The 24795-nt window shown below is 30.1% G+C and overlaps 1 protein-coding gene across 1 annotated transcript; it reads right to left on the reverse strand.

Annotated features, from left to right (window-relative positions):
- On the reverse strand, positions 1-24707 carry LOC136988024 (26S proteasome non-ATPase regulatory subunit 5). The gene is made up of 7 exons (XM_067285807.1): positions 24497-24707; positions 24268-24412; positions 20201-20440; positions 16499-16751; positions 12875-13063; positions 12652-12761; positions 1-669 (listed from the first exon to the last, which is right to left on the reverse strand). Exons 1-7 carry the CDS (start codon positions 24691-24693, stop codon positions 274-276), a joined length of 1530 nt encoding a protein of 509 aa, XP_067141908.1. The 5' UTR covers positions 24694-24707; the 3' UTR covers positions 1-273.
- Positions 24708-24795: the final 88 nt, after the last annotated feature.

Genomic DNA, 24795 nt, shown 5'->3' on the forward strand with positions numbered 1-24795 from the left:
TTTAATGTTATAAACCTCTTTATACTTTATTAAAAGAAAAAAAAGTTACAAACTCAGACAGTTAAATTTACAATTTTATAATTTCAAGTGTAAATTTCTTGTTAAATAATAAAGAAATTTAATACAAAAACTTTTATGTGAAAATCATAATAGAAAATGGAATCTTGTCTTAATGACGAGATAAATAAGTTTCGGTTGCCTCCGATATACTTTTATTTACATCAAAATTTAAATATATAACACGGGGCGATGCCTATTTGCCAAATAATTACCTTAACCCGCACCTTCAAACACCACGGAAGCCTCGGTGGGTACGTAGAATGGCCCCATTTTATAAAATTCTCTCAACTGCATGATGGCTTCTGTATTGTATATGTTTTCTATTATTGGCGACTTCAACAATACTTCCACTACTCCAAATTTACATTCTTTTCCTTCTTTAGTGTATTCCGTTGACCTATCTAACAAATATTCCAGGAAACCGGGAAATGAAGCCAACTCTTTCACTCCCCAGACCTGCGAAGCGATAGCCTGGAGGATAGACAATGCACCACATCTCAAATCAAGGAACGGAGACTTGCAGTAAGCCATTAAGGTTGTCATCGGACTGGAAATAATTCTCCTGAACCAATTTTCTGTTATGTCTTCCACGTCCGGAGATTTATTGTCCTATACAATAATATATAAATGGGATAAAAATTAGTTTTCAGAATTTACAAAGTCCAAGAAAAATTCTTCTGCCTTGTCTTCGAGTCTTTGTAGACACGGTAATTTGGAAATTCAGAGTATTAATGGATCAAAAAACAGCATTTTTCGTGCTATTCTGACCTTTAACCTTTAAAGCTCAAAATGATAACCCATATCTTGTGGCATAACTTTCAAATCTGAGAAAATCTATTTAAAACTATTAAAGGTCAAGGGTCAAAATGTTAAAAATAGCATGAAAAACTGCAATTGTTTGATCTATTAATATGTCCAAACTTTCAAATTTCTGAGTTTCCACAGATGCAAGCCTTGAAAACAGTCTATCTGGGACTCAATATATTACCTATTTGTTGAGAACTGAAGCAGACAGATAAAGATTATAAGCTTAAATGTGATCATATTTGGATTAAAATTAATTTTTGTCAACATTAAACATTATAAATCATAAATTATGATTAAGTGCAAGAATTATGTTACATATTTTTAAAGGAAAAACTAGTTATAGTTTTTTTTTTTTAACTCTATATCTATCAAAAATTAAAAGTTATTATGGCATAAATGAAATTTGAAGCTTGCAAGTGAACATTCTTAATTATTTTAGGCATAAAATACAATTTTCTTTGCTTTGTAAAGCTACAGAACCTTCTGACAGAAAGATATTTACCTTGCAGAAACCACATCCTGCACAACAAGACAATGAATAATAAAGTAGCTATTATACTTCTTGTTTTTATCACAAACAATAGGCTTACTACTGTGTTTTGGAAAAAGAAAAACAGGTAATCCTACTTAAATCAGTCGTGCAAAAAACAATTTCGGTAAAGTTAATGACACTTTTCATAGAATGACGAACCGAAGGTCAATTAGAATACAGTTTAAGATAAACAAATTATGAAAAATAAGAACAAAATACTATATTTATCCAAATGTTACATGAATTTTTTGCATTTAATCTTCTGATATTTTCCTATACCTTCCTGAAATTGTCTCCTAGATTTCCCTATGAAAAAACTTTATGTGCATTCTGGCAACGTTTGCCAGATAATGCAGAACATCGCTCATTTTTTGTTTAACTAGTTTTATGTTAACTTAAAAGAAAATATAAAAATTTGATAAATGAATTCTTCCGATATCTACACGTTATTTATTAACATATTTGGTAAGCAATGTGGCACAAGATTACATCCCTGAAAAAACATTTAGTATACCTCATAGAAATCAGATAACAATAAAAATATAAGGAAGAAACTTGTGTATAAATCATAAAAATTTATAAAATATATATATAAAAAACAGGTATATATTAAAATGGGAAAATTATGAAGTAAATTTTCCATTAAAGTATTTGTAAAATAACAACTGATCAAAATAAAATAATTTAGTCTTCATTTCCAGTGTCCAGAAACATGATTTACAATGATGAGATTCCTCTGCCAATAGCTAAATTTTTTACTAGAATATCAACGAGATTCTCTCTAAAAGTGTAAATAAAACTAATAAATACGCTTTAAATATAAACATTTTTTTACAGAATAATCTTTATTATAAAAAATTGTATAAAATAGAAATACTTGAAGTAACAGAGTTTGACATATTAGATTTGTGCAACGAAAAACAGCTGGGTTCTTATCAGGCTACATTAAAGCTTATGAGTAATCTTAAACAATTTGGCTAGAGATAGGCAAACTGGCTGATCTTTTCTTCCTGATTATTCAAAATTTATTTCCAATTATTAATTTATCACAAGACAGAAACTAATAGCCTACCCAGAGCCAAATTATTTTATTTCTAATTGTTAAATTACCCTAGTTACAGCCTAAGAAGTAGTTCAGAAATTTGTTTGGTATATCTACATATATTAGAAAGTTTATTTTTAAAATTTAGAGTTAATGAAGTTAATTAATTAGATGATGACGATGATATATAAATTACACTTCAGACTGATATTATTAATCCTTCACTGCACTGTCACAGTTGTACAACATTAAAGTTTGCTTAATTTTATCTATAAATAATAATAGCGTGTGTAATGAATTTGGTAACACAAAAATACCAAAACTTTTTACTATTAAAGGGTACTATTTTCTTACATTTTCTGGTTCATTTGAAACTTTTCAGGCATTTCTTAGTTTGTACTTGTCTCGGTTTAGTTGCTAGTTTTTTCCTTTGATTTTATACTGGTATACCTCGACTTATGTCGGTAATTGGTTCCAGGAGAGGCGACGTAAGTCGAATTTACTTGTGTAGGTATGACGTAAGTCGAAACTACGACTTACGTCGTAAGCCTTAAACGACCAATAATGGAACTAATGGAGGAAACGCCAATAATGAGCACTTAAAGACCGCTAAATAAGACGACAACACAGGAACACAGATGTTTTCATGTTTCGTTCTCTAGGATTTATGATGATTATATTAACATTTACTGTAAATATACATATTTTAATATGATTTTATGTGCTTTTAACGCTTTTCTAGTGATATTACGACTTCAATGTTTGTGGCGGACGGATTTAAAGTCAAATAAAATGACTTAAACTTGATTTTTATTTTTCCATATACTTTTTTGACAAACGATGTAAAATCGGGAACGACGTAACTCGAGAGGGACGTAAGTCGAGGTATACCTGGTAACAAAGGTGAAGTTTAAACATTTTGATTATTTTCTAGAAATGACTAGAAGAAAACATTCTAGAATGTTAGTTGTGGATATATACATAGTGTAATCAAAGGGTGTTTCATCATATATTTTGTTAGAAGTACATGTGTTGGCCATGTCTGACAACACAAAACGTTTGAAAGAACATATTTGAAAGCCATTGTTCTATCATTTCAAAAGTGGTAGCAACGCAACTCTTCTGAAAGGCATTTGCAAAGACACAGTCAACAGACAGACCTACTACAATCAGTACAAGATATTCAAGGAGAGCGATTTCTCACTTCAAGACAAATGCCATCTGAGCAGCAATTCCACCATTGATGACAATGTTCTCTTGCAACTGATAGATAATAGTCCACAGTTTATCATCAGAGAATTAGAACAACTTGAGTGTTCCGATATGTTCCAAAAATTGACAAAGTCCAATACTGCTACAACAACATGTTAGCACTTAAAGCAAAGATAACCTCAGAAAAACTGGCTGGTCTGGACCAGGAGATTCTTCCTCGTCCACCTTACAGCCAAGACTTGGCATCAACTGGCTACCATCTATTTTGTGCCATGCAGAAACATATTGCCAATATACAACAACAGTTTAATAACAATTGCCATTTGAGAACAATGCTTAAGACTTAGTTTAAAGAAAAAAATCCCAATCATTCTATTCTCACAGGATTGAAAGTTTGCAGCAAAGGTGGGAAGATTTGATTAATATTGATGGTGATTACTTACCAGATTAATAAAATTCCAGTTAATAAATAAATTATACACTTATAAATTCATAAAAAATTTGTGTGTTTTTGTGGCAGAGTTGATCTTTATTTGGAAGCTCTCATTTTCCTCAATATGCAAAACATTATAAAACTTCCCTTTGGTAATTAAAAATGTATTAATAAAATTGTCAGGATGATAAGTATAAGGTATAACTATATTGTGATTTTATTTTTTAATTGTATGGTTGCCAGAAGGAAGCTTTTAAATGTTTTCAACAACACTGCCACTAGGATCTCTTGCACCTGCATGAAGTCCTAGATCTAGGACTAGATCTCGATATTTTTGTGCTGAATTAGCACAAAAGTACACACACACACAGTGGATTCCTATTTTTGATCACTAACAAAACTCCTTTGAACTAAGTTTGGATGGTATGACCACTTGCAATATTTGGATGATTGCTAAATTCAGCAGTGCTGCAGCGGCAGCAGGAAGCTTAAAGCGAAATTGTTGCTAATAAGATTGGTGCGTTGCGTTGCATGTAAAGCTAATGTCCGGTTTGAGAGTATAATTTATAGCATTCTTGGAAGGTGCTTTTTTTTGCTTTATCAAGATGGATGTGCTCATGGATGGACTTGTAAAGTTTGATAATCCTTGATTATAAGGTTATTTTCAATATGTTAAATAATAAAAAATAAATACATAAGAATTTAAGAATTTAAACTCTTGTTCAATGAATAGTCTTGTTGAGCTTAATCGAGCATTAAAATACTTTTGCATTCTAGTTAAATATCATTATCTTTCGTCAAGGAACTTTGGCAAAAGAGTACATTTAAATCAATTAACATTAAATATCTCGTCGAACAGTGACATTATAACCAACTGAACAGATGCCATGTTGTTTCGTCATTGCTGTAGCATTTGGCGTTGCAAAATTACTAAAGTTTCTGTTTCAGCACTGCTGTTACACTGCTGAATTTAGCAATGATTGTTATACACAAGTTAATTTCTTGTCAGATAAGAAACTCACCATCAGGGCCACTTTGCACACATTTGATTGGGCAATACTATAAATCCATATAAATATACAGGGTGACTCAAAAGAATGGAAAATATAGAAATCAAAAATGGAAAAACATTTTTTAAAACATGTCATGGCTATGGGAAGTAAGTAGTGCTGAATGACATATCAAAACCTTGCTAACATCTTGCCATTTAGTAATTGTGGAGGAGCGAAGTGGTGTTCATTGTGCCTTTGTGGTCAAAACATATCACAAGAATGGCAGTGTGGAGGGAGGCCAATCATAGGAAATTTCATAGGCATTTCATATAGGATGATGTGGTCATGTTCTACCAGCATGTGCAATTAACATATGGGTTCATAATTTTGAAGTGACAGATTTGACTCTAAAAAATTCTAAAGAACCAATGAACAAACAAGCATCATTACTAAACCTGATATATTTAAAAGCTATACACCAACCAATGCCAAATACTATCGGGCTAGATACGGCTATAATAATAATAATTTATAGTAGGTCTAGGTAGTGTAATTGGCAATGCATCTGCACAGTAAGCAGGAGTTGCGGGTTCGAGTCCCGCTCCAGGCCAATTCTTTTCTTCCAGTAATTCTAAATTATTTAATTATTTAATTAAAATTATAATTATTAAATTTATTAAGAGATAGTGTCTAATGCCTAATGCTAGTGCCAAATTGTCTTATAAATTATTAATATTATAGCCGTATCTAGCCTGATAGTATTCGGCATTGGTTGGTGTATAGAACCAATGAACATTTTGTTTATTGATGTTAGCTTCAGCTGCTTTTGTTTGTTGTATATTTGACAGATATTTAATGAATAAATGAAAAGAGGGATTCAATAGAGAATGGATTTACCATTGTGGTATGCACATAACTTTTATAATTTCAATGAAATCAATGAAAGTACTTATGATTTTACATGTAAGAAAAGCTACCAAAGAGCTTTTTGTTCCATGATCTCAGCACGGCAAAGCTGTTGCCAAAACAACAGCACAAACACATGCAAGATTTTTGTAGCCTATAGTACACATTTGTTTCTTGAAAATTTCAAAATGCACGTGAGAATCTCTGATCATTGCCCCAAAAAATCCAATTTTCTGGATCTGAGAGTCATCGAATGGACCACCTACTTTCCGTCAAAGGTTTTGACAAACAATAATTGAATAAATTTTGTTCAATGTTGTCTCTGAACAGTTTGCTGCTATATTGTCAGGCTTCAGATACTGCAGAAATGTCTAAGCAGAGAAGGTGGTCATCTACCTGATACTATCTCCAAGGAATAAATTCTTGGTATAATTCACCAATGATAAACTCTGCACTATTAACTGACATAAATAAATGTTTCTGAAGTATTTATTCTCTTCCATTAATCTTCATTCCAAAATTTTCTATTCTTTTGAGTCAAGCATAAACATTTGGACTGTTGAAGCTTTCAATTTTGCATTATCAACATTATATTTTGTTCCATTTTTTGTTATCTTATAATTCAAATCAGGCGATTAATTGGGAATGTGTTTTGACACTCCCTTGATAATGATGCTAACATGCAATGCACATCTCTCATGCCCACTTTGGCATTCATTACAGATAACAATTCCTTTCACTGTTGCTTTAAAGTGTATATAATATGATGATAATTCTTTCAAACTGTTTATAATGAAATAAACTTTGGAATAATTAGTAATGAAATAAATCTATAATGAACTACCAAGTGTGCATTTGAAAACCGAAATAATGTTTTATTAAAAATGACACTGGCACCAATACCAGAACTGTATAATGAAAATTCTTGACAATACTATTACTGCTTTTGTTGTCAGAATGATTACTCGATGTCCCCGATATCACAACTTTCCATAGTGAAAAAATTATGAATGTAAAATGTAGTCATGATGGATTTCATACTGTATTGTGTTTCGTGTACATCTAAGATAAAATGGTAATAATTTAAAATCGATTGATATATGCATGCTTTGACTGCAGTTTCTGTACCTGTAAGGTTTACAAGTATGTTTTTGGAAATATCACTGGTTTTTTTTCATTTCATGCTTTATAAATGGTTACATTAGTTCCCTCATCTACAATATATTTATCGGTGGAAGGCCGTAATATGAAAATGTCGCATGCGGTTTCTCCATAGCGGAGAAATAAATGGAAAGATGAATTTAAAATAATTCTTTAAATATATTTCAAATTATTATTCAGAGAAAGTAGCAAGGATTTAATTTTTCCAACATCTTTAAACGATATCTGTGAAAAATGCTCTAATTTAGACAAATTAAATATTTTCAACAAATGAATGCATTTATGTATGATCTTATTGAATTATATTGGGTTTGACACCAAATACCAAAGAGACAGCAAAAGCAATTACATGTACTCTGCATTTGACTCTATTTGACTGCCGCTGTTCTCTTGGAAAGTTCAGAGATGTCAATATTAATATGAGAATACAATCTCCGTAAGAATACTTTGAGTTCCATAGATATTTTATGTAATTTACAGAATCATATGTACCAATAAGTTTTGTGTAATAAGAGTACAGATAATAAGTGAACAATAATAAAGTGTAATATTAGCAAATCCAATGAGCATTGCTATGTAGAATTTGTATATGATCGACATCAGATCTGACAAGAAAAATAATTGCAGAATTTTTGGTATAATTTGATGCTAACATTGAATAATAAGTACAATTTCGTAGAGTATAGGCAAAACAAGTCATATGCAAATCCTCTAGTTTTCCATTTCCATTATGTATAATAGTTGTTTTATCACTAACAGATAGCTCTGTAAATAAATGAGCCATAATTTAATAAAACTAGAAAAATGAAATCAAATCTCATCGAGTTTTTTTTCAAAATTCGAATATGTATCCAATAAAAGACAAATATGCAGTAGTACCTTCTACTACCAATGATTCTAATTTCAAATGTTTCAGAATAAGAGGTGGATAGTTCTGGTTGGAACAGATTTAGACTCAAAATTACTAGAAAGGTATAAACAGTTCCACATGGACTGCTCCAATTCTGGAACCACCAACATATTATTCATTTTGTGCTTTTATGAATACAGCTTTTAATGGAACAGTGAACTCATTATCTGGATTTGACAATAAAACTAACTGACACTTTCCACGACTTTTAAGAAATAATGAAATCAGTTTTGAGTATTTTAAATTTATAAAGATATTTTAAAAATTTATACTTTTATTAGAATTCTTAATTATTTTGCTTTTATTACTAAACTAGCAGATATGTGCAGCATTGCCTGACTAAAATATAAAAAGCATCAAGGTTACAATGAAAACTATATTACATGTTTGGTTATTTTAGCCTACCGTTGTTATGGTTATCACAAAGTGCCAAAGAGATCAAATTTGGAGAAGAGTGAGGTATTCAGATTTCACAGAAATCTATATTTCCCTCAGAGAATAAGCAAGAAAAATTTGGTGAAGATCGACCAAGAAGCTAAGAACAGAGATAGACAAATATTCTATTATCTACATATGTATAGATATATATAACCGATGAGAAACCATCGAGTCAAACAGCAATTTTCACAGAACATAATGATTCTGTAGAACCATCTAATTCAACAAACTAAGCAGTTCCGAGAAACCACTATGTCAGAATAGTTTTGTACTCAATCAGTTCCAATAGTTCCAATTCCAGAGGCAGAACTGGATTTTTCCCACCTCTAATCTATATCATATTAGTCTATATTAATATAGACTAATATGATCTAAACAAGTTCAACATTGTGTTATTTAAAAATATAAATTTTTGTCAAAAAAAAATTAAAATTAAAAAATGACAAACATAATGATGAGTCCACCCTAGGCAGATATTTCACAAAACATATCTTTTTTGATAGGAGAAAAGGATTTTTAAGTGAAATGAAAAATATCAATAAAAATCGATATCTCGTAATGGATGAAACTTGATGAAACTTGATGAAATTTGATACCTAGGTCAAAAAAAATTTGCAGATGATAATGATACTCATATTTTGTGTGGATGATGTGTATATCTTTAATTTTTTAATAAAATGTGAATTGCAATAGACAGAAAGTGTTCTAATTCCAGTATAGTAAGGTTTGCTTTGTTAAGTCGTCCATTCATTCACTCACTTACTTGGTGGCTTGCCTCTACCGAGCCTTGCGATAATCTCTTCAAAAAACTTTTTTGTGAATTTAAATGTATGAAATCATTGCAGCAATAAAGCAAAAAATATTATCAAAAAACTAAACATATAATATGAAAAAAAAATTTATTGCTAAGCGAAGAGCGATTAAAGTTTAACGACACTTCTTCCTTGCCCAAAGAAATTAAAGAATTAAATATTGCATATGAATATTTTTGTTCTCAGCCTTTAAAAATTACTGCCCACAAAATTAATCAATTCATGGAAATTACAATCTACATGTCCTCCAGTGCATATTCCAAACTGTTGTTCATATTTAAGATTTGAGTAAATTAAAATGTAATGAGTTAATTTCCTACACTAAAAATGATGCTGAAAGATCAATGTTTTGAATCAGTTAAGGATACAAGGAAAAAATTGCTATCGAAATTTTGTGGCATCCCTAGAAAGGCATTCTACAAATGTTTCAGAGGACAAAAGAAATGCTGGAAGCAGTGCACATGCAGCAGAGGGAAGTACTTTGAAGGTGATGAGGCTGAACAACTTTTAAGTTAAAAAGGAAATTTTTTATTTAAAAAGTTCAGGAATTTTCTGGACAGATCGTGTGAGTAAAGACTTTTTAATTAGAATACACATTTATAAAAAAAATAATATGAGTTGTCACTTTATAGTTACATACAAAAATATTACCAACTTTAGTGATTGTTTTAAATGTTTTGGCAGTAGGGCTTCCAGATTTTGTGTCATTCAAATTGTTTTCTATTTAGTGCATTCTGATAATCAACATTATATTGCTTTAAATTGTTGAATGAACATTCTTTTTCTAATGAAAAACAGTAAAAAAATCACAAATTAAGTAAACATTAAAGGATATTTGTGAACTGATAGTTTGGAAAAAAGGATTTCTGATATTTTGGAATACAGACAGTCTGTTGGCTGGGAAATTCTGCAGCAGTACCGTTTCTGCCAGTTTTGATTTTGGTAATGGCAAAATCATTTGTGAAAATTAATTAATTTTTTTTATCTGTTGTTTGCTTAATTTATGGCTTTAATACTTTAAATTATGTTTTATAAATTGTAATATGGGGATGTTTAATTGTTCAATAACTATATTAACCTTTCAACAGTGGGATAGTCAAGTATGGTGCTATCCAAAGTAGTGGAGAATAAATGTGGTAAATTTTTAAAGTATTTCTTCACACGCTTTTTCTCATTACCGTTTCGGAAAAAGATTTTGTAAACAGTTATGTCTAGAAAAGAAAAGTCTTTTTTTATTGTTACATAATTCATTTTTTTATGTGAATTTCTTTTTCGTGGTAGTTTTTGGCGATACCTCCAAAAGAATTTAACAGATATATCCGTCCCTCACCACTGCCATGCGATCGCCCTGGACGGATATATCCGTCCCTCACTGTCGAGTGGTTAATAAGTGATTTTATAATTTTTATTTTTAGTTCTTTGCAACTCATTCAATTTTTGAACATTTTACTTTTATATACATTTTTAGGGATATGTTATTTCCAAAAGTCAGAGTCATGAAGACTGCCTGTACCATATTTTGAAACACAATGCCATCTATATTTACATAAAAAGCTGCAAGTTTTGCTGAATACATATATATCCAGGTAATAGAAATTTATATTAAATAGAAATTACCCATAACTAGAAAGAATAAATGATTTTAAAATCTGTTTCATTATGAAAAAGAACAAAGATATACCAACTTACAAAATAATCTCTTAATTTGAAGATTTTATATTACTACTATTTATCAATGGATGTATTTACAGAAATTAATTGTTTTATTGATCTTCATTTTGAAATGAAAATATAAGGAATAAAATCATAAAGTTAAAAATGAACAGGAAAATCAGGAGCAAAGAAATTTTTATGCAAATTTGAGTGGGTTTTAGAACATATCTCAGTAAGTGTATTGCTATTCAACAGTACTAAATAACTTTATTTTATGATTAAATGTGAAATATTAATATAAAAAAGCTTAAAAAAGATAAGTTATAAAAAATTTCAAGAACTGATATCCAAAAATATCAGATATTCAAAATCAAGAATCCTGATGATAAATATCAAATATTTGGAAGCTCATAAGCCATATTTCTGTAAGCTATTTTGCTTCATTAAAGCATATTTTGTTATAATTTTATTTTTGAATACCTAAGTTATGAAATACAGTAAGATTTCCTTATTGAAATCATTCTCAGAATAATAATTTTAAGTGGTGGTAAGTAAATAATGCAATTAGTGGAAACTCCAATGAGAAGGACATGTTAGAACATTATAATTTCTGAACCTTGAAATTTATTAATTATAATTATTATTTTTAATTAATAGTAATTTATTCAACATAAAATTGAAGTAAAAAAAAAATAAATTGGTAATTGAAACTACTGTACTGTAAGCAAATAATAATTGCATGTTATTGACCACATATTAAGTTTTATAGTGTAAAAAAAGACAATTTAAAAACACTTCTTTACCCCGAAGATAATGATTACTAAAGCTTTCATAGAGTATTTTTGAACTTATGTATTTTAGGGTTTACTAATCCGATAATATTAGACTGTTGATAACAATATTTATAAATAAAATAAGTGGATTTAATTATATTTATAAAGAACATTTTGTTCATGTTCTCTCTTTCATCTCTGACCGTACAACTGGGTGCATTGGGCAACTTTGTTCATACAATGTTAATAAATGCAATATACTGGGTGTAACTAAACTCTGTACCAATATTTTAGAAAAACCTATTCCCAAAAGAATAGCAGTTTTGCTACACACTATGAAACAATGTCATACTTCAATTACTATCAAAGGCTGTCTACTATATATATTTTTAAGATTTTTATTAGTTTTAATACTTTAAATATAATTTACGCCATACTCTAATCAGTTAATTAATTAATGCAAGGAACTAGCACATAATAGGGTATACAGGAAATCACAATTATAGCCATTACAGGTGGCCTATCCATTAGTCATCAAATTTCATGGGTAAAAAATGGAAGATTACGCAACTGACTTTTCTGCCAGTGACAAAGTTGTGTAGATAGAATGCACAATCTTAACTACACAACACAGTGATAAGCTTGTATGACTCTATTGTATGGTCATCCCCAGCTGACTATTCTCTAATTGTGAGATTAAAGTTTACTACTTTAAAATGTTTATATCCAACAAACATACGCTTTTTATCAGCAAGTAGTTTGATTTGATAAAATTATAAGTGGGGTTTGATCCCTCTAGTCCCTAATCACTGACCACCCCTGGTATCAGCCTGTAATTTGTAATAATAGGAAAGCAAGATTTGCAATACTTCATACTTAAAATGATAAATAATAAAAAAAATATACTACAAATAACTTACCATTATCTGAACTAGATCAAACATAGTGGCCAAGCCATCAACTTTTACTTCATTTGAACCTCCTTTTATTAAATCACCAACACATTGAAGATATTTTTCCATCTTAGTCCCTATAAAAAATGACAACTTTATTTATTTAACATCAAAAACTATTCAGTTATAATATATAAAAATCTTTTATTTAAAATCATATTACAAAAATTAAAGTAAAGAAAGTAATTACCTTCTTGCACTAAATATCTCTTCCCGTCGGACATTGCCCCGATAAAACCCAAGGTTCGAACTGCATGGCTCTTCAGGACAAAATCATTACTGTCACACAAGTTAAAAATAATATTCACCACCTTTGGCAGTTCTTTAAAAAGCTTATTTGGTTGGGAGTGTCCAAGATTGCCAAAAAATTTAAGCAAACCTGTAACATGTTTTCAAAATTTTAAATAAATTAGAATATGATGAATGATCAAAAATTCATATAAATGGCAGATATGTAGAAGATATCTTAAGAATTTAGTATTACTTTCTATACTATTAAATATAACTTTGTATAAAAATCATTAAATATAACAAATGTTAAGTACAGAGTGATTCAAAAAATATTAGCGTTAATACAGAAGTAACTTATTATGCAGGACGTGCAACTTTTCCATCATATCCTTTGTCATGTGCAAGAAGTCACAACACAATTGCAAAGTTTTCAAAAAAGTACGGGCCTCCTAGTCCTGTTATGACATCTGCACACCTCCACATAAGTGTTAACGTTTTTATGAAGCATCCAGTAAAGCAGTGATTCTCAAAGTGGGGGTCGCAAAAAATATTTGGGGGGGTCGTTGCATTTTTCAACTATTTTATAAATTTACTATGGATTCATGTTTAGAAATAATAGAAATAAAAAAATATATAAAATAATTTTTTATTTAAATAAATTGCCCATATAAATAATGAGAACAATATAAATATTTTAATACGAGTCTAATATTCATAAATTTGTGCGCTATTGGGGAATCCCCCGAGTTCCACTCTCAGCCTAAACTATGATAGAACAACCTTGTCATTTGGAACGGTGTTCGCTAGCAGCGTTGTGTCTGTAGGCAAGTCGAGTTAGAAATACAGTAGAGCGTCGATTATCCGAAAACCGATCAACCGAAAGCTTTTCAGTCGGCAAATTTAAATTTCTGCCAGTGCTGTGGCACTGCAATATTTGGCTATGTCTTGGGCTACTCCATTATTATTTTAGTTGGTATGCGTTTTTAGCTGGCAGCACTGGAGCGACCATGAGACGGTACTTAACCCCCTCCCTGCGAGATGTTTTCCTACACATAGTCATTCTTTGGGGGTCCTTTGAAATTTTTAAGTGCAAAAGGGGGGTCGCGGACCGAAAAGTTCGAGAAACACTGCAGTAAAAAATACATAATCATCAAATATGTATATAAAATCATACATAAACATGACAGTTGAGAAATGATTAGAAAATTTAATGCATTAAACATAGAAAATTAAATTTCATAAATACTAAATTAAAATATCACTTAATGTTACTTTTAATAAATTTTTATTGAAAACATGATACCAAGACTGATTACATTAATCCAACTCCAAAAATGCCAAAAATTCTTGCAAACAGTTCATTATAAATTATATAAATTGAGTTTAATACTGGAATTACAGACAAGTTTAAAATGAAAATGCAATTGAAACTAACTTAATTCGTGTATTGATATCAGTTCACTCTTAGTATATAACTGAAGATAAAGCTTTGTTATTTTTATTTTTTTCTGCCTCAGTGGGCAACTAAGAAGGCCTTTTTAATCATACTGATTAAGCACATAATGATGAGAAGCAAGCTGACGTATTCAGGAGAAACCTTCCAAGAAAAATTCTTAGTTCTTTTTTTTAAACTTTCCAACCTGTGGGCCTTTTTTAGCAAGGGTCCACAAAATGGAAAGAGTAGATGGTCCTCTAGAAATGTCAGGCCCCATCTGTCATCATCCAGCTGCCCCAATGTGAACCAGGCCAAATACACGACAGGCACGGAAAAAGGCCATCTTGGTGCCCACAGAATGGTGAGAGTAAAAAGAAAAAAAACATGAATACAGCTATCATATAAAAAATGTTCCTCAATACATGTAGGTTACTATAACAATTAGAATAACCTTTACAGATTTATGTCTTTATTGTTACTATAATCAGATTTGGCTATGCTTTACTTTAACCTTTCTTCTTTTCAAGACTCTGCTGAGTAAAGATAGACAACTACAGTGGAATGTAAAATGAATGTAATTGATTTTAGAACCTTGTTATAACATATATCAAAATATATATGTTTAGAGTAACCTGTTCCAGGCCCATAGTGTAGGCTTGGAAGCAAAGTTACCATCTAACATAACCATTTAAACAGGTAAATACAATACAAAACAAAAATGATAAGTGTAAAAATTATATAAAATTTTTAGATATGCACATGTATATTTGTAAAGCATAAACAATTTTTCCTTAATGAAAAGTATGAACAAATTTTTCCCTAATAATCAGTGTACACACATTAATGCACACAAAAAGCCAATAACTGAACCTTACAAATGCAAATAAAAATGTGACTGACTCTCTAATCAAAGTGGGAAGACTCTGACATGCCATTCACACAAGCCTACTACATTGGTCAACACTATTCTTTTGCATTTGGTATAAATTAATCATCAATGTTCCAGCATGCTTGGCTCCAGAGCCTTGATGGATCAAGTTTTGTACAAAACTGTAAAGTAATAATTTAAGAAGATAAATGAAAAACTACTTTTACAATTTAAATAAAAATATTTGATGCTTTTATGTCTTTAATATATAAAAATACAAATATATGAGAAAATGTATACAAATAAATATTTAGCTTCAAAACATTATTACATGTTTACTTATTTCTACCAAGTTTACTGGTAAAAATTATCAAATTGCTGGTATAGTTACCAGTGCATTTTTAACTGATTATCATTAAACTGATAAATCAATTTACCAATAATGCGATCCCTAGAGGCCACCAAGCAAACAAATATAAGTCACAGAAATGTTAAATGCCTTTTATACTTCTTAGATATATATTATAGTCTATTAGCTGCCAGAAAATTGGTGTTAAACCTAGAATATTTCATCAAAATAATCATCCTCTTGTTTATACCCTTCTAGGCATGTGGAACATTTTTATTTACTTTATTATTATTACTTAATCCTCTTGCAAACCTTGTAACCAGTGCTGTCAAAGTTCGTATGCAAACGTTTTCGGCCCCTCACTAGATCCTTCTTCAAGCTATACTCTCTTTTTTCAACCGTCATATCGAAGAATATCCACTTTCTGGATAAAAATTTGAATTATTATTGAATTCCAAATCTATCGAAACCACGTGCCATCAACATTCAAAATTTTTTATGTAACACAATCATGTGCTTATCTTCGTGCTGTATACACGTGCGGTATTTTTGTTAGATTCAGAATTCGATAATTCAAATTTTTATCCGGAAGGTGGATATTCTTCGATATAACGATCGAAAAAAGAGAGTATAGCCTGAAGAAGGACCTAGTGAGGGGCCGAAAACATTCGCGTATGAACTTTGACAGCACCGGTCACAAGGTTTGCAAGAGGATTAAGTGGTTTCACCCCGGTGTGATAGGTGAATTGTTTTATTATTATTGTATTTGATAGCAAAAACAAAGATTTATTTGCTTGCTAATAACCATTTTTATAATTTATATTTATATTTTCTAAATAAATTTAATAGACAGCTCACAAACAAATTATATTTTGATATAATAGAATTTTCTACTTTTGTAAAACTCTAAATCACTAAAATTAAGATTTACCTGGAAGAATAAAAGAACCTAAAGAATCTTCAAGAGACCTTGTTAACAACTCTTGTAATTTGTCCAAGAGGCCATACTGTTCCAGACATACAAGTCCATGCTCAACCAGCACTAAATTAGTCAACAATTCTACGCAGTTCAGCAACAGCAACATGTCATCTTTATATATTTCTGATGTTAACTGTTCTAAATACTGCATTTCAATCACTTTCTGTAATGCTTGTGGGGAACAACAAGCAATTTTTACAAAAACCTGTAATAAAAAAGTTAAAATTAATATTAAATTTTATTATTTTAGTACTTTTTAATTATATTTTTGCTAATTGAAAATAAGATCCTTCAGCAAATACACACTTGCCTCATCAATCCTACCACTGCTGGAAACACCACTGGAAGACTTCTTTTGGAATATTTAAGAGTTTCGATGTCACAATTGATTTGATGTCCTCCATAGTTTCAAAATGTGTCTCGAGTCCTACTTTCAGCATAAGGAACAGCCAAAAATAACTCAAAAAGGAGATCTGGTGAGTATGATGGCTGGGCAATGATAGGAAGTCTTTTGTCAGCAAGGAATTACTGCAGATCAGGTAATGAGTGACTCAGTGTATTATTGTGATGCAGAAACCATTCTTCTTGCCACTTGTTGCACCATTTATGCCAAACTGCATCTTAAAACTACGCACAAATTGTACATAGAAACAAGTAAGAGAACATGTTTCACAACCATATCAAATTAAACTTGATGGTCAAACTACTGAATATTCCAAAAGAAGCCTTCCAATAGTGCTTCCAACAATGGCAGGATCAATGAAGCATATGTATGTGTGCTAAATAGTCCTACTTTGAAAATCATTTGATAAGCATTTCCCTATGTCCTACCATTAGTTGTATCACACAATCCAAAAATGTTTTGACTGCACATATACATATGTATATGTATATTTATGTCTATACATGTCCAAAGATTGAAAACATTTATGGTTTATAAATAATCCAGCTCACATTTTCCTCCCTAATTCTTCATCTAAATCAAAAACAGATTTTATACCACATTCTTGAGAACTCTCAAGATTTAACTGCTACATCTTAAAAATAGCAATTATCAGAGTAAACAAATTGTGCGAAACACTGATCTGAAATTTACTCATATATTTTGAAGTTAATTATGGAAAGAAGATGGAAAAATTTATTATCCTTGATAATTATTATTAATGTCTTTAAAGGTCAACCTTCAAAAAAATCAATATGTTATGCGGCATTGTTATAACTTTCTTATAACTTGATACATTGAAGTAGAAAAGAAAGGCAAATCCTGGAGTTTTATGATACAGATGACGCATAAGCTCAGGAAAAATGACGATAATTATTGTAAATCTTCAAATGTAAGATGCACCATAGTTTCAAAATTGAATTTTAAGACTTTTTTTGTGAACTGAAAAACTTTAAAATCAATTTTATTAAGTTTTAATAAGTAACAACTAATTATAAAAACAATAAAAATGTCATAAAATTGGTAACATTTGGCAGCTTTTTTTCCCTGTTCTGCTTATACAACAATTTTGATTTTTTAATGCTGATTCATGTCGTAAAAGAATTTTAATGTTTATTAAAGGAGCTTAAATTAAATGCTTGTTATCAAAACTCATTCAAACTGGTGGACCATTGAGTGGTATATTAAAAATATGTATTATTGGTGCATAATACACCCTTGATCTACTTGTAACAACTGCTAATTGTTGTTTCAGACTACAAATGTAGAATGTGTCCCCATTTTGGATAAGTAAACATGGATAAAAAAAAGTGCACCTTAGAACTGAGGAAGTATGGTGTAGACAGAAGGTAAGTTTGGAAAGTAAGTACCTAGGAAATTTATTAATAACAATGTTGTAGAATATGAATTTTTAAAAGATTCTTATATCTTATATAATCAAAAATTGATGTGCATAAAACAGTTTAGATTAATTTTTTTTTATGTATGATGTTGTTATAATTTATTATAATTTTGTAAAAATGTAAAAAATTATATAATTTGCAAATAGAAAGCAATCAGTACAGATAGATACAGTAATGTCCTCAATTAGAAAATCATTTATTATAATGTTGGAAATAATTTAATTCCGGTAAAAAATAAAACATAACATGAAGTCCACATGCAATTTCAAATGTTAATAACTTTAGATGTATACATGATAAATATACAGGATAAAATGCATTTAAAAGCTTGGATCCTAAAGTTTTATTGTATGTTTTTGGTTTTAAACTTAATGAATTTAAACAAGCTTAAATTTCTTTTCAGACTACAACTGAATGAAAACAGCAACAGTAAGTTAACAGAAACAGTTAACTGTTATGCACTGAAGCTATTATATTGTGCATGTTGCATCAAAACTGTCATGTATTCAACAAAACTACATAATTTGAATCCTTTTAAGGTCAGAATTACAAAAATAATTATTAATTAAAGAAATTACCAAGTAGCAATTAAAGAATGTTTTGAATGAATGGGAAAAAACAGTTCAGCAGATTCATTAGTGGTTATATCAAAGATTACAAGATAAAACTAAACTGAAATAAAATTTTATGGCTTAAACTTTTAAATATATTTTACAATATCCTTTTACCATATACACATTCAAAATTATTAAATCCAAAATCTGTATATCTAACACTATGTATATCTAAGGTATTATTATGTTATTTGCTGAAAAACATATCCATTTACTGTTTAATTACGTCATGACAATTTTTCAAATACTTGCATTTAAAATTCCAGAAAGAACATTGCAACATTATATTATGTAAAATAGAAGTATTTTAAAATGTTATAAATAATTATTTAATTCATTCTTGTTTAAAATTACTCCTTCAAATGTTTTAAAAATGAAATTAAATTACTTGAAAATAGATATATTTTATCTGAACTGTTTTGCTATCTCTCACCAATATAAAAAAATATATTGTAAATAAATTAAGTCTTATGCTTTTTGTACATGTACTGTACCTGTACATGTTCATATGTTATTAAATTTGACTATTATAACCATTAGATATGGACTAATCACAGACCACAAAAATCTTTATTAACTACTTTAAATCCCAGTATGCATTTTGCCATTTACAATAGCACTCCTCAGTCTGTGATTTTTTTCTTCAAAAACATGACAATAGAGATGTTGACACTTACTCTACCATTCACCTTTGACATTAAGCTGCTTTACCAACAAGTGAAGAAAAAGAAAAAACATTTTACATAATGAAATTTTGTAAGTATTTTAGAGTTTTATTTTATTACTGTTCTCTATGCTGATTGTCAACTTAATGTCAAAGGCGAACAGCAGAGTAAGTATCAACCTATCTATTGTTAAGTTCTTGAGGAAAAAATCTCAGACCTGCCAAAGAGGGTCATGTAAAGGCCAAAATACATACTGGAATTTAAAATAGCTAATAAAGATTTTTGTGGTGTGTGATTAATCTATATATAATGGTTATAACAGCTAAATTTGATAATTATATGTAAATAAATTCTTGTTTATCTCAATATTAGGTTCTTCTTAAACACTTTCTTATGTTATTTTTGTCACATTAAAACTATAAAATCACTTTCAAAGTTCAATATGATTTCCAAGTGTATAAAGAAATCATCATAAATGACTAAACTTTTATATTTATACAGGAACTCTGAAACACATTATGTAAACCTACCTCATAAACTCTGAAACGTATCACGTCATCTTTACCAAGCAAATTTTGGAACTCGCTATTGACTCTAGGAGCAAAAATAATTGGAAGAGCATCTAAATCTTTTCCTAATGTCGAAAATATAATGGTACTTAATTTTGCCAGGCACATGTCATCTCCTATTAGGCGAGCCACACAGCATAACAGATCCATATTTTGAATCATGATAGAAGTTGCAATATTATCTGTCAAGCATCTTTTCACCTATGAAAATATATATGAATATGTAAATACATATAATAGAAGTGAAATTAAACATGATATAAATTTCAACTACATAATTAAATTGACTAATTCATTGATTTGTTAATGCAAAGCACCAACACATCATGAACACTGACAATTATAATTTCCAATATAAGTAGATATGGCACACTTATAACTAACAAAATTCAAAATTTGATGGTCCCAAACATGCTGCAACATTTTGGAATGAAAGTTAAGTGTTGATAGAAGTTGCATATGCAGTTTTCTGTTATGCACATAAACTATAATATACTATATACAACTTGCATAGGTAACAACCTATTATTAACATCCGGGCCTAATATCAATAAAATGATAAAATAACTATTGGTGCTAATGATAGAGGTTGTCTACAGATACCATAAAATAAACAGGAACAGCTGAAGATATCAACAAAGCAAGCACATGCTTTAGACAGCACATTTTCAGGAGTGGCATTTCTTCAAAAATAATTCTATGAAAAGTAAAGAAAGTACAATTAAAATTCAACACAAGAACAATCAAGTATCAGGAGCTGTGGGCAAACAAAACAATAGATCATTAATTTGTTTATGTAAGATGGCATTCTCACACAATCCAAGGATTGACTCATCTGAGTACACGGTGAGGGTTCTCTTAATGAGATCCACATCTGGCATCAACTTGTTGAAAAAAGAGACAGAGGGTTGGATGACACACACCTCTAGCCTAAAAACAGATTCATTTCAATATGTTCACTAGAAGGAAGGAAAGAATGAAACATTAAACATAAATCCTTGATGTCCATGTTTTTTCACTCTATATTTTAAATATTAGGATTGTACTTTCATTTTGTTCAAGCTGTTTTGAAGATACAGTAGAGCGTCGTTTATCCGAATCAATTGGGGACTGCGGTTGTTTGGATAACTGATTATGTACGAAAAAATACATTAACCTATGCGATATTGAAATTTTTCTCCGTTGCGTGTCACTTCGTGTTGAATTTTTCTCTGTTGCGTGTTGAATTTTTGTCAATTTTAAGCCTAACGAAAATTTTTATATATAATAATCGAGGCTATTGTATCGTTAAAAATTATTTATTTATTTTGTACAAACAAAATAAATATATTAAAAAATATAAAAACAAAAAAATTATACTTTAGAAGTTAATCTAGTATCAAAAACATTCGATTCAGCACGACACAATCTGATTGGAAAGCTTTCGGTTAACCGGCTTTCGGATAAACGACACTCTACTGTACATAGAAATTTCAGATTTCATCCTTCACATTCCAGGAAAATTTATTAAACAAATTTAAGACTGAAATAAAGGATTTTTCTTGGACAATGCTATAATAATAATAATAATAATAATAATAATAATACAAACCTCTCTTTTTAAAAGTGGTAGTATTAGGCCAAATTTTCTTGATTCAAAATATTTAAGATTTTGCATCTCAACTGATTTAAAGACAATGTCTAAATGTTAATACATTTATTTTATTAATTAATAAATAATTTGATGTTTTGTACACACTATTCAAATAATTACAAATTATTTTGAATGATTTGTAATTAATAACATCTTAAGCCCAATGAGTTTATATTACATCACCAAACAATCTCCTAATTAACCAAGTAAGGTTATATCTAATTTAATATACTTCTGGAAGCGAAGACTTGCTCAGGTCTGGGTGGCGTAACTGGCAAGCGCGCCACATGACAAGCGGAGGTTGCGGGTTCAAGCCCAACTCCGGGTCAGTTCTTTTATTCCAGAAGGTTCTAAATTATTTAATAAATTTATTTATTTAATTATAATTATTAATTTACTTAACAGATGGCACCAAACGTCTACCTCTAGTGACAAATTACTTTGTGCTAATGATTTGTAATTATTCATAATAAGCATTCAATCCTTTTTTTGACATAAAACCAAACTACTAGCTAAAAATGTAAGTAATTTTAAATTAGCATTTAAAATATGCTATTCTAAATCAAGTTAATTTACCAACCAAACACATGCAAGAGATAATTGAAGACATTTCTGAAGAAAAATCTATTTTATTGCTGTTATTATATTACTGCTCGAAAAAAGAATTTGAAAATGTTTTTAGAGAGGCAACAATAACAGCAGAAAACTTACGTATTAAGCCAGTTTTCGAAATGAGCAAACCATTTATCCTCAGAAAATTAAAAGATAATTTTTTTAGAAATCACAGCAAGATTTTATTCTTATTCCAAAAGAAAAATTTAAAGCTGAATGCTTGTGTTTAGATGGGTCTATTTATAGAATCAATTATTTGAATTTATTAATATGTCCATCAAAAATTATAACAGGAAACTGGAAATAGTAAATGTGAATTTTCCAATGATAACAAGTCTACGATTTGTTTGTTTATTTTATTGTTATTTTTTTAGTGAACATATGTTAGGTATTTTTATTGCCAAAAAAATAATTTGCATCTGGGTCTCTTTCTGAAGAAGATCAGCATGTAATGCATTATTGTTAGCTAATTTATCGTGGCTAAATGCAACCATAATCACACACAATCCTTGCAATAAAAACTAGAGGAACACTATAAAATGAGATTGCATCAAAAATTGCAATGTATGTTACTTCAAATGATTGTATACAATGTATGTTGCTGTAACTTTGATAATGTTGCACCATGTTTGGGCCATATAAGGCAGTGATTCTCAATCAGTATGTTGTTGCACACTGATTAAAAACTGCTATTCTATCTGTTATGGTAACTGTTCTCAACCTGTAGATTGCAACATACTTTTAGTAAGTAACTAATGCAAAGCATAAACATGCTGTAAACTAAATGGCAAAGTCCTAACAACAATGAAATAGTCAAATATAGTTAAAATAAATTTCTCATAGAAAATTACAGAAGTTCCAACATATATCCAAACCCAATAGCCTGAGAGCAGCATGGCAACGTTTTCACCAACTGATTTTCAAAAAATAAATACTTAATTTTATGGTAAAATTAAAGTTCTGAATGAGGCAGTTGAGACGTTATCAGAGCTGTAGGCTATTAAGAGATATAGCTCCCCAGGAATCAGTTTGTTAAACATGCAATAGGGCTAATAAAGTTCACAGCAAAACTCCAATGTTGCCACAGAAGTAGTTGACGCAGTGGTGTTTCTCATGTCACAAACTTTTAGCCATCTCTAGTAAAACGGAAAACAGTTGATTTTTATCATTGTTTTAAAAAATAGATTTTAACTTTATCACTTTAAATCACTTTGACTTTGTATTCAAATCCATAGCACTGTATGGCATATACAGTATCCAGAGAGAGGTAATAGAGGAAGCAGTGAGCTTGGACTGTTGGTGATAAAGGAGCAAAGTTCAGCAGCATAGAACACAGGCTCCACTAAGCATAACCACCCAAAGATAGGTAAGCAGACAAGGTTTAAACAAAAAGTTGTATCCCTATCCGGATTTTCCCAACATAGCAAAGTGATATTAACGACAGATAGTTGCCGTACGTAATTGACTGCCTTCGAGCAGCCGATGGCTCAAATGGTCTTCCACTGCAAAAGGCATTCCCCGGGATGCATTAGTTAGAGTTTTGGCTACACAATGGTGGGTAGCTAGACATTGATAATACCACTTCTCACTTTTTTCGGTTTAGGCCAGGTCCTCATCCCAGAGCTGCCGACACAATGCGAAGTCAATGCAAAATCCAGCTCCTTCAAACCCAATATCCAAGAACAGCAAGATGCTTTCACTACACGGTAGTGAAAGCATCTTGTAGTAGTAACGTACAGATAGTGTAAGCATAAACAATAAACACTTAATTTTACAATCTTACTTGTTTCAGAGCCATTTCTTTAACATCCAACAGTTCACTATTAAGAGCAAGAATCAACTCAGGTGTAAACTGCTTTATAACTATATTTGGAGAAATAGAATCCAACAGTTTTGATAAAAAGTTGATTATAGCTTCCTGATCATCTCTGTTGTAAAATAAATAACGAATTATCATAAAAATTGGAAATTTAAGTGGACGAAACATAATGTAAACAAACAAAATGGCTTACTTTTGTCTTGGAGGATTTTGAACGACGTAACGAATTAAAGGCGCGATTTGATATTCCTGAACAATATTACTCACGTCAGACTGAGGAACTGAGGACATGAGAAAGTTAATTTCTTTCATAATATTCAAAGAACTTTCTGGAGACGAATGAAATTGAGACATAAGTGAACGTATCTGATCCTTCAGTGACAGCGCCATTTTTGAATTTTCAAATGTTGCCACCTAAACGCTATGAAATCGATCGATTTAAAAGTTTAGTTTCGGATGAAATAAAATTTAAAAGTTAATAAATATATATAT

Source organism: Centruroides vittatus, unplaced genomic scaffold (assembly GCF_030686945.1).
Source record: "Centruroides vittatus isolate TY-2023 unplaced genomic scaffold, ASM3068694v2 scaffold_3038, whole genome shotgun sequence".
In the NCBI taxonomy this organism is placed as follows: Eukaryota; Metazoa; Arthropoda; class Arachnida; order Scorpiones; family Buthidae; genus Centruroides; species Centruroides vittatus.

Coding starts and splice junctions, on each gene's coding strand:
- LOC136988024 (XM_067285807.1), bottom strand. CDS start 24,693: ATGGCGCTGTCACTGAAGGATCAGATACGTTCACTTATGTCTCAATTT. Junction 16,752..20,200: donor TACGTTTCAGAGTTTATGAG/GTAGGTTTACAT, acceptor TTTTTATTACAG/GTTTTTGTAAAAATTGCTTG. Junction 13,064..16,498: donor AGGTTCTTTTATTCTTCCAG/GTAAATCTTAAT, acceptor AACATGTTACAG/GTTTGCTTAAATTTTTTGGC.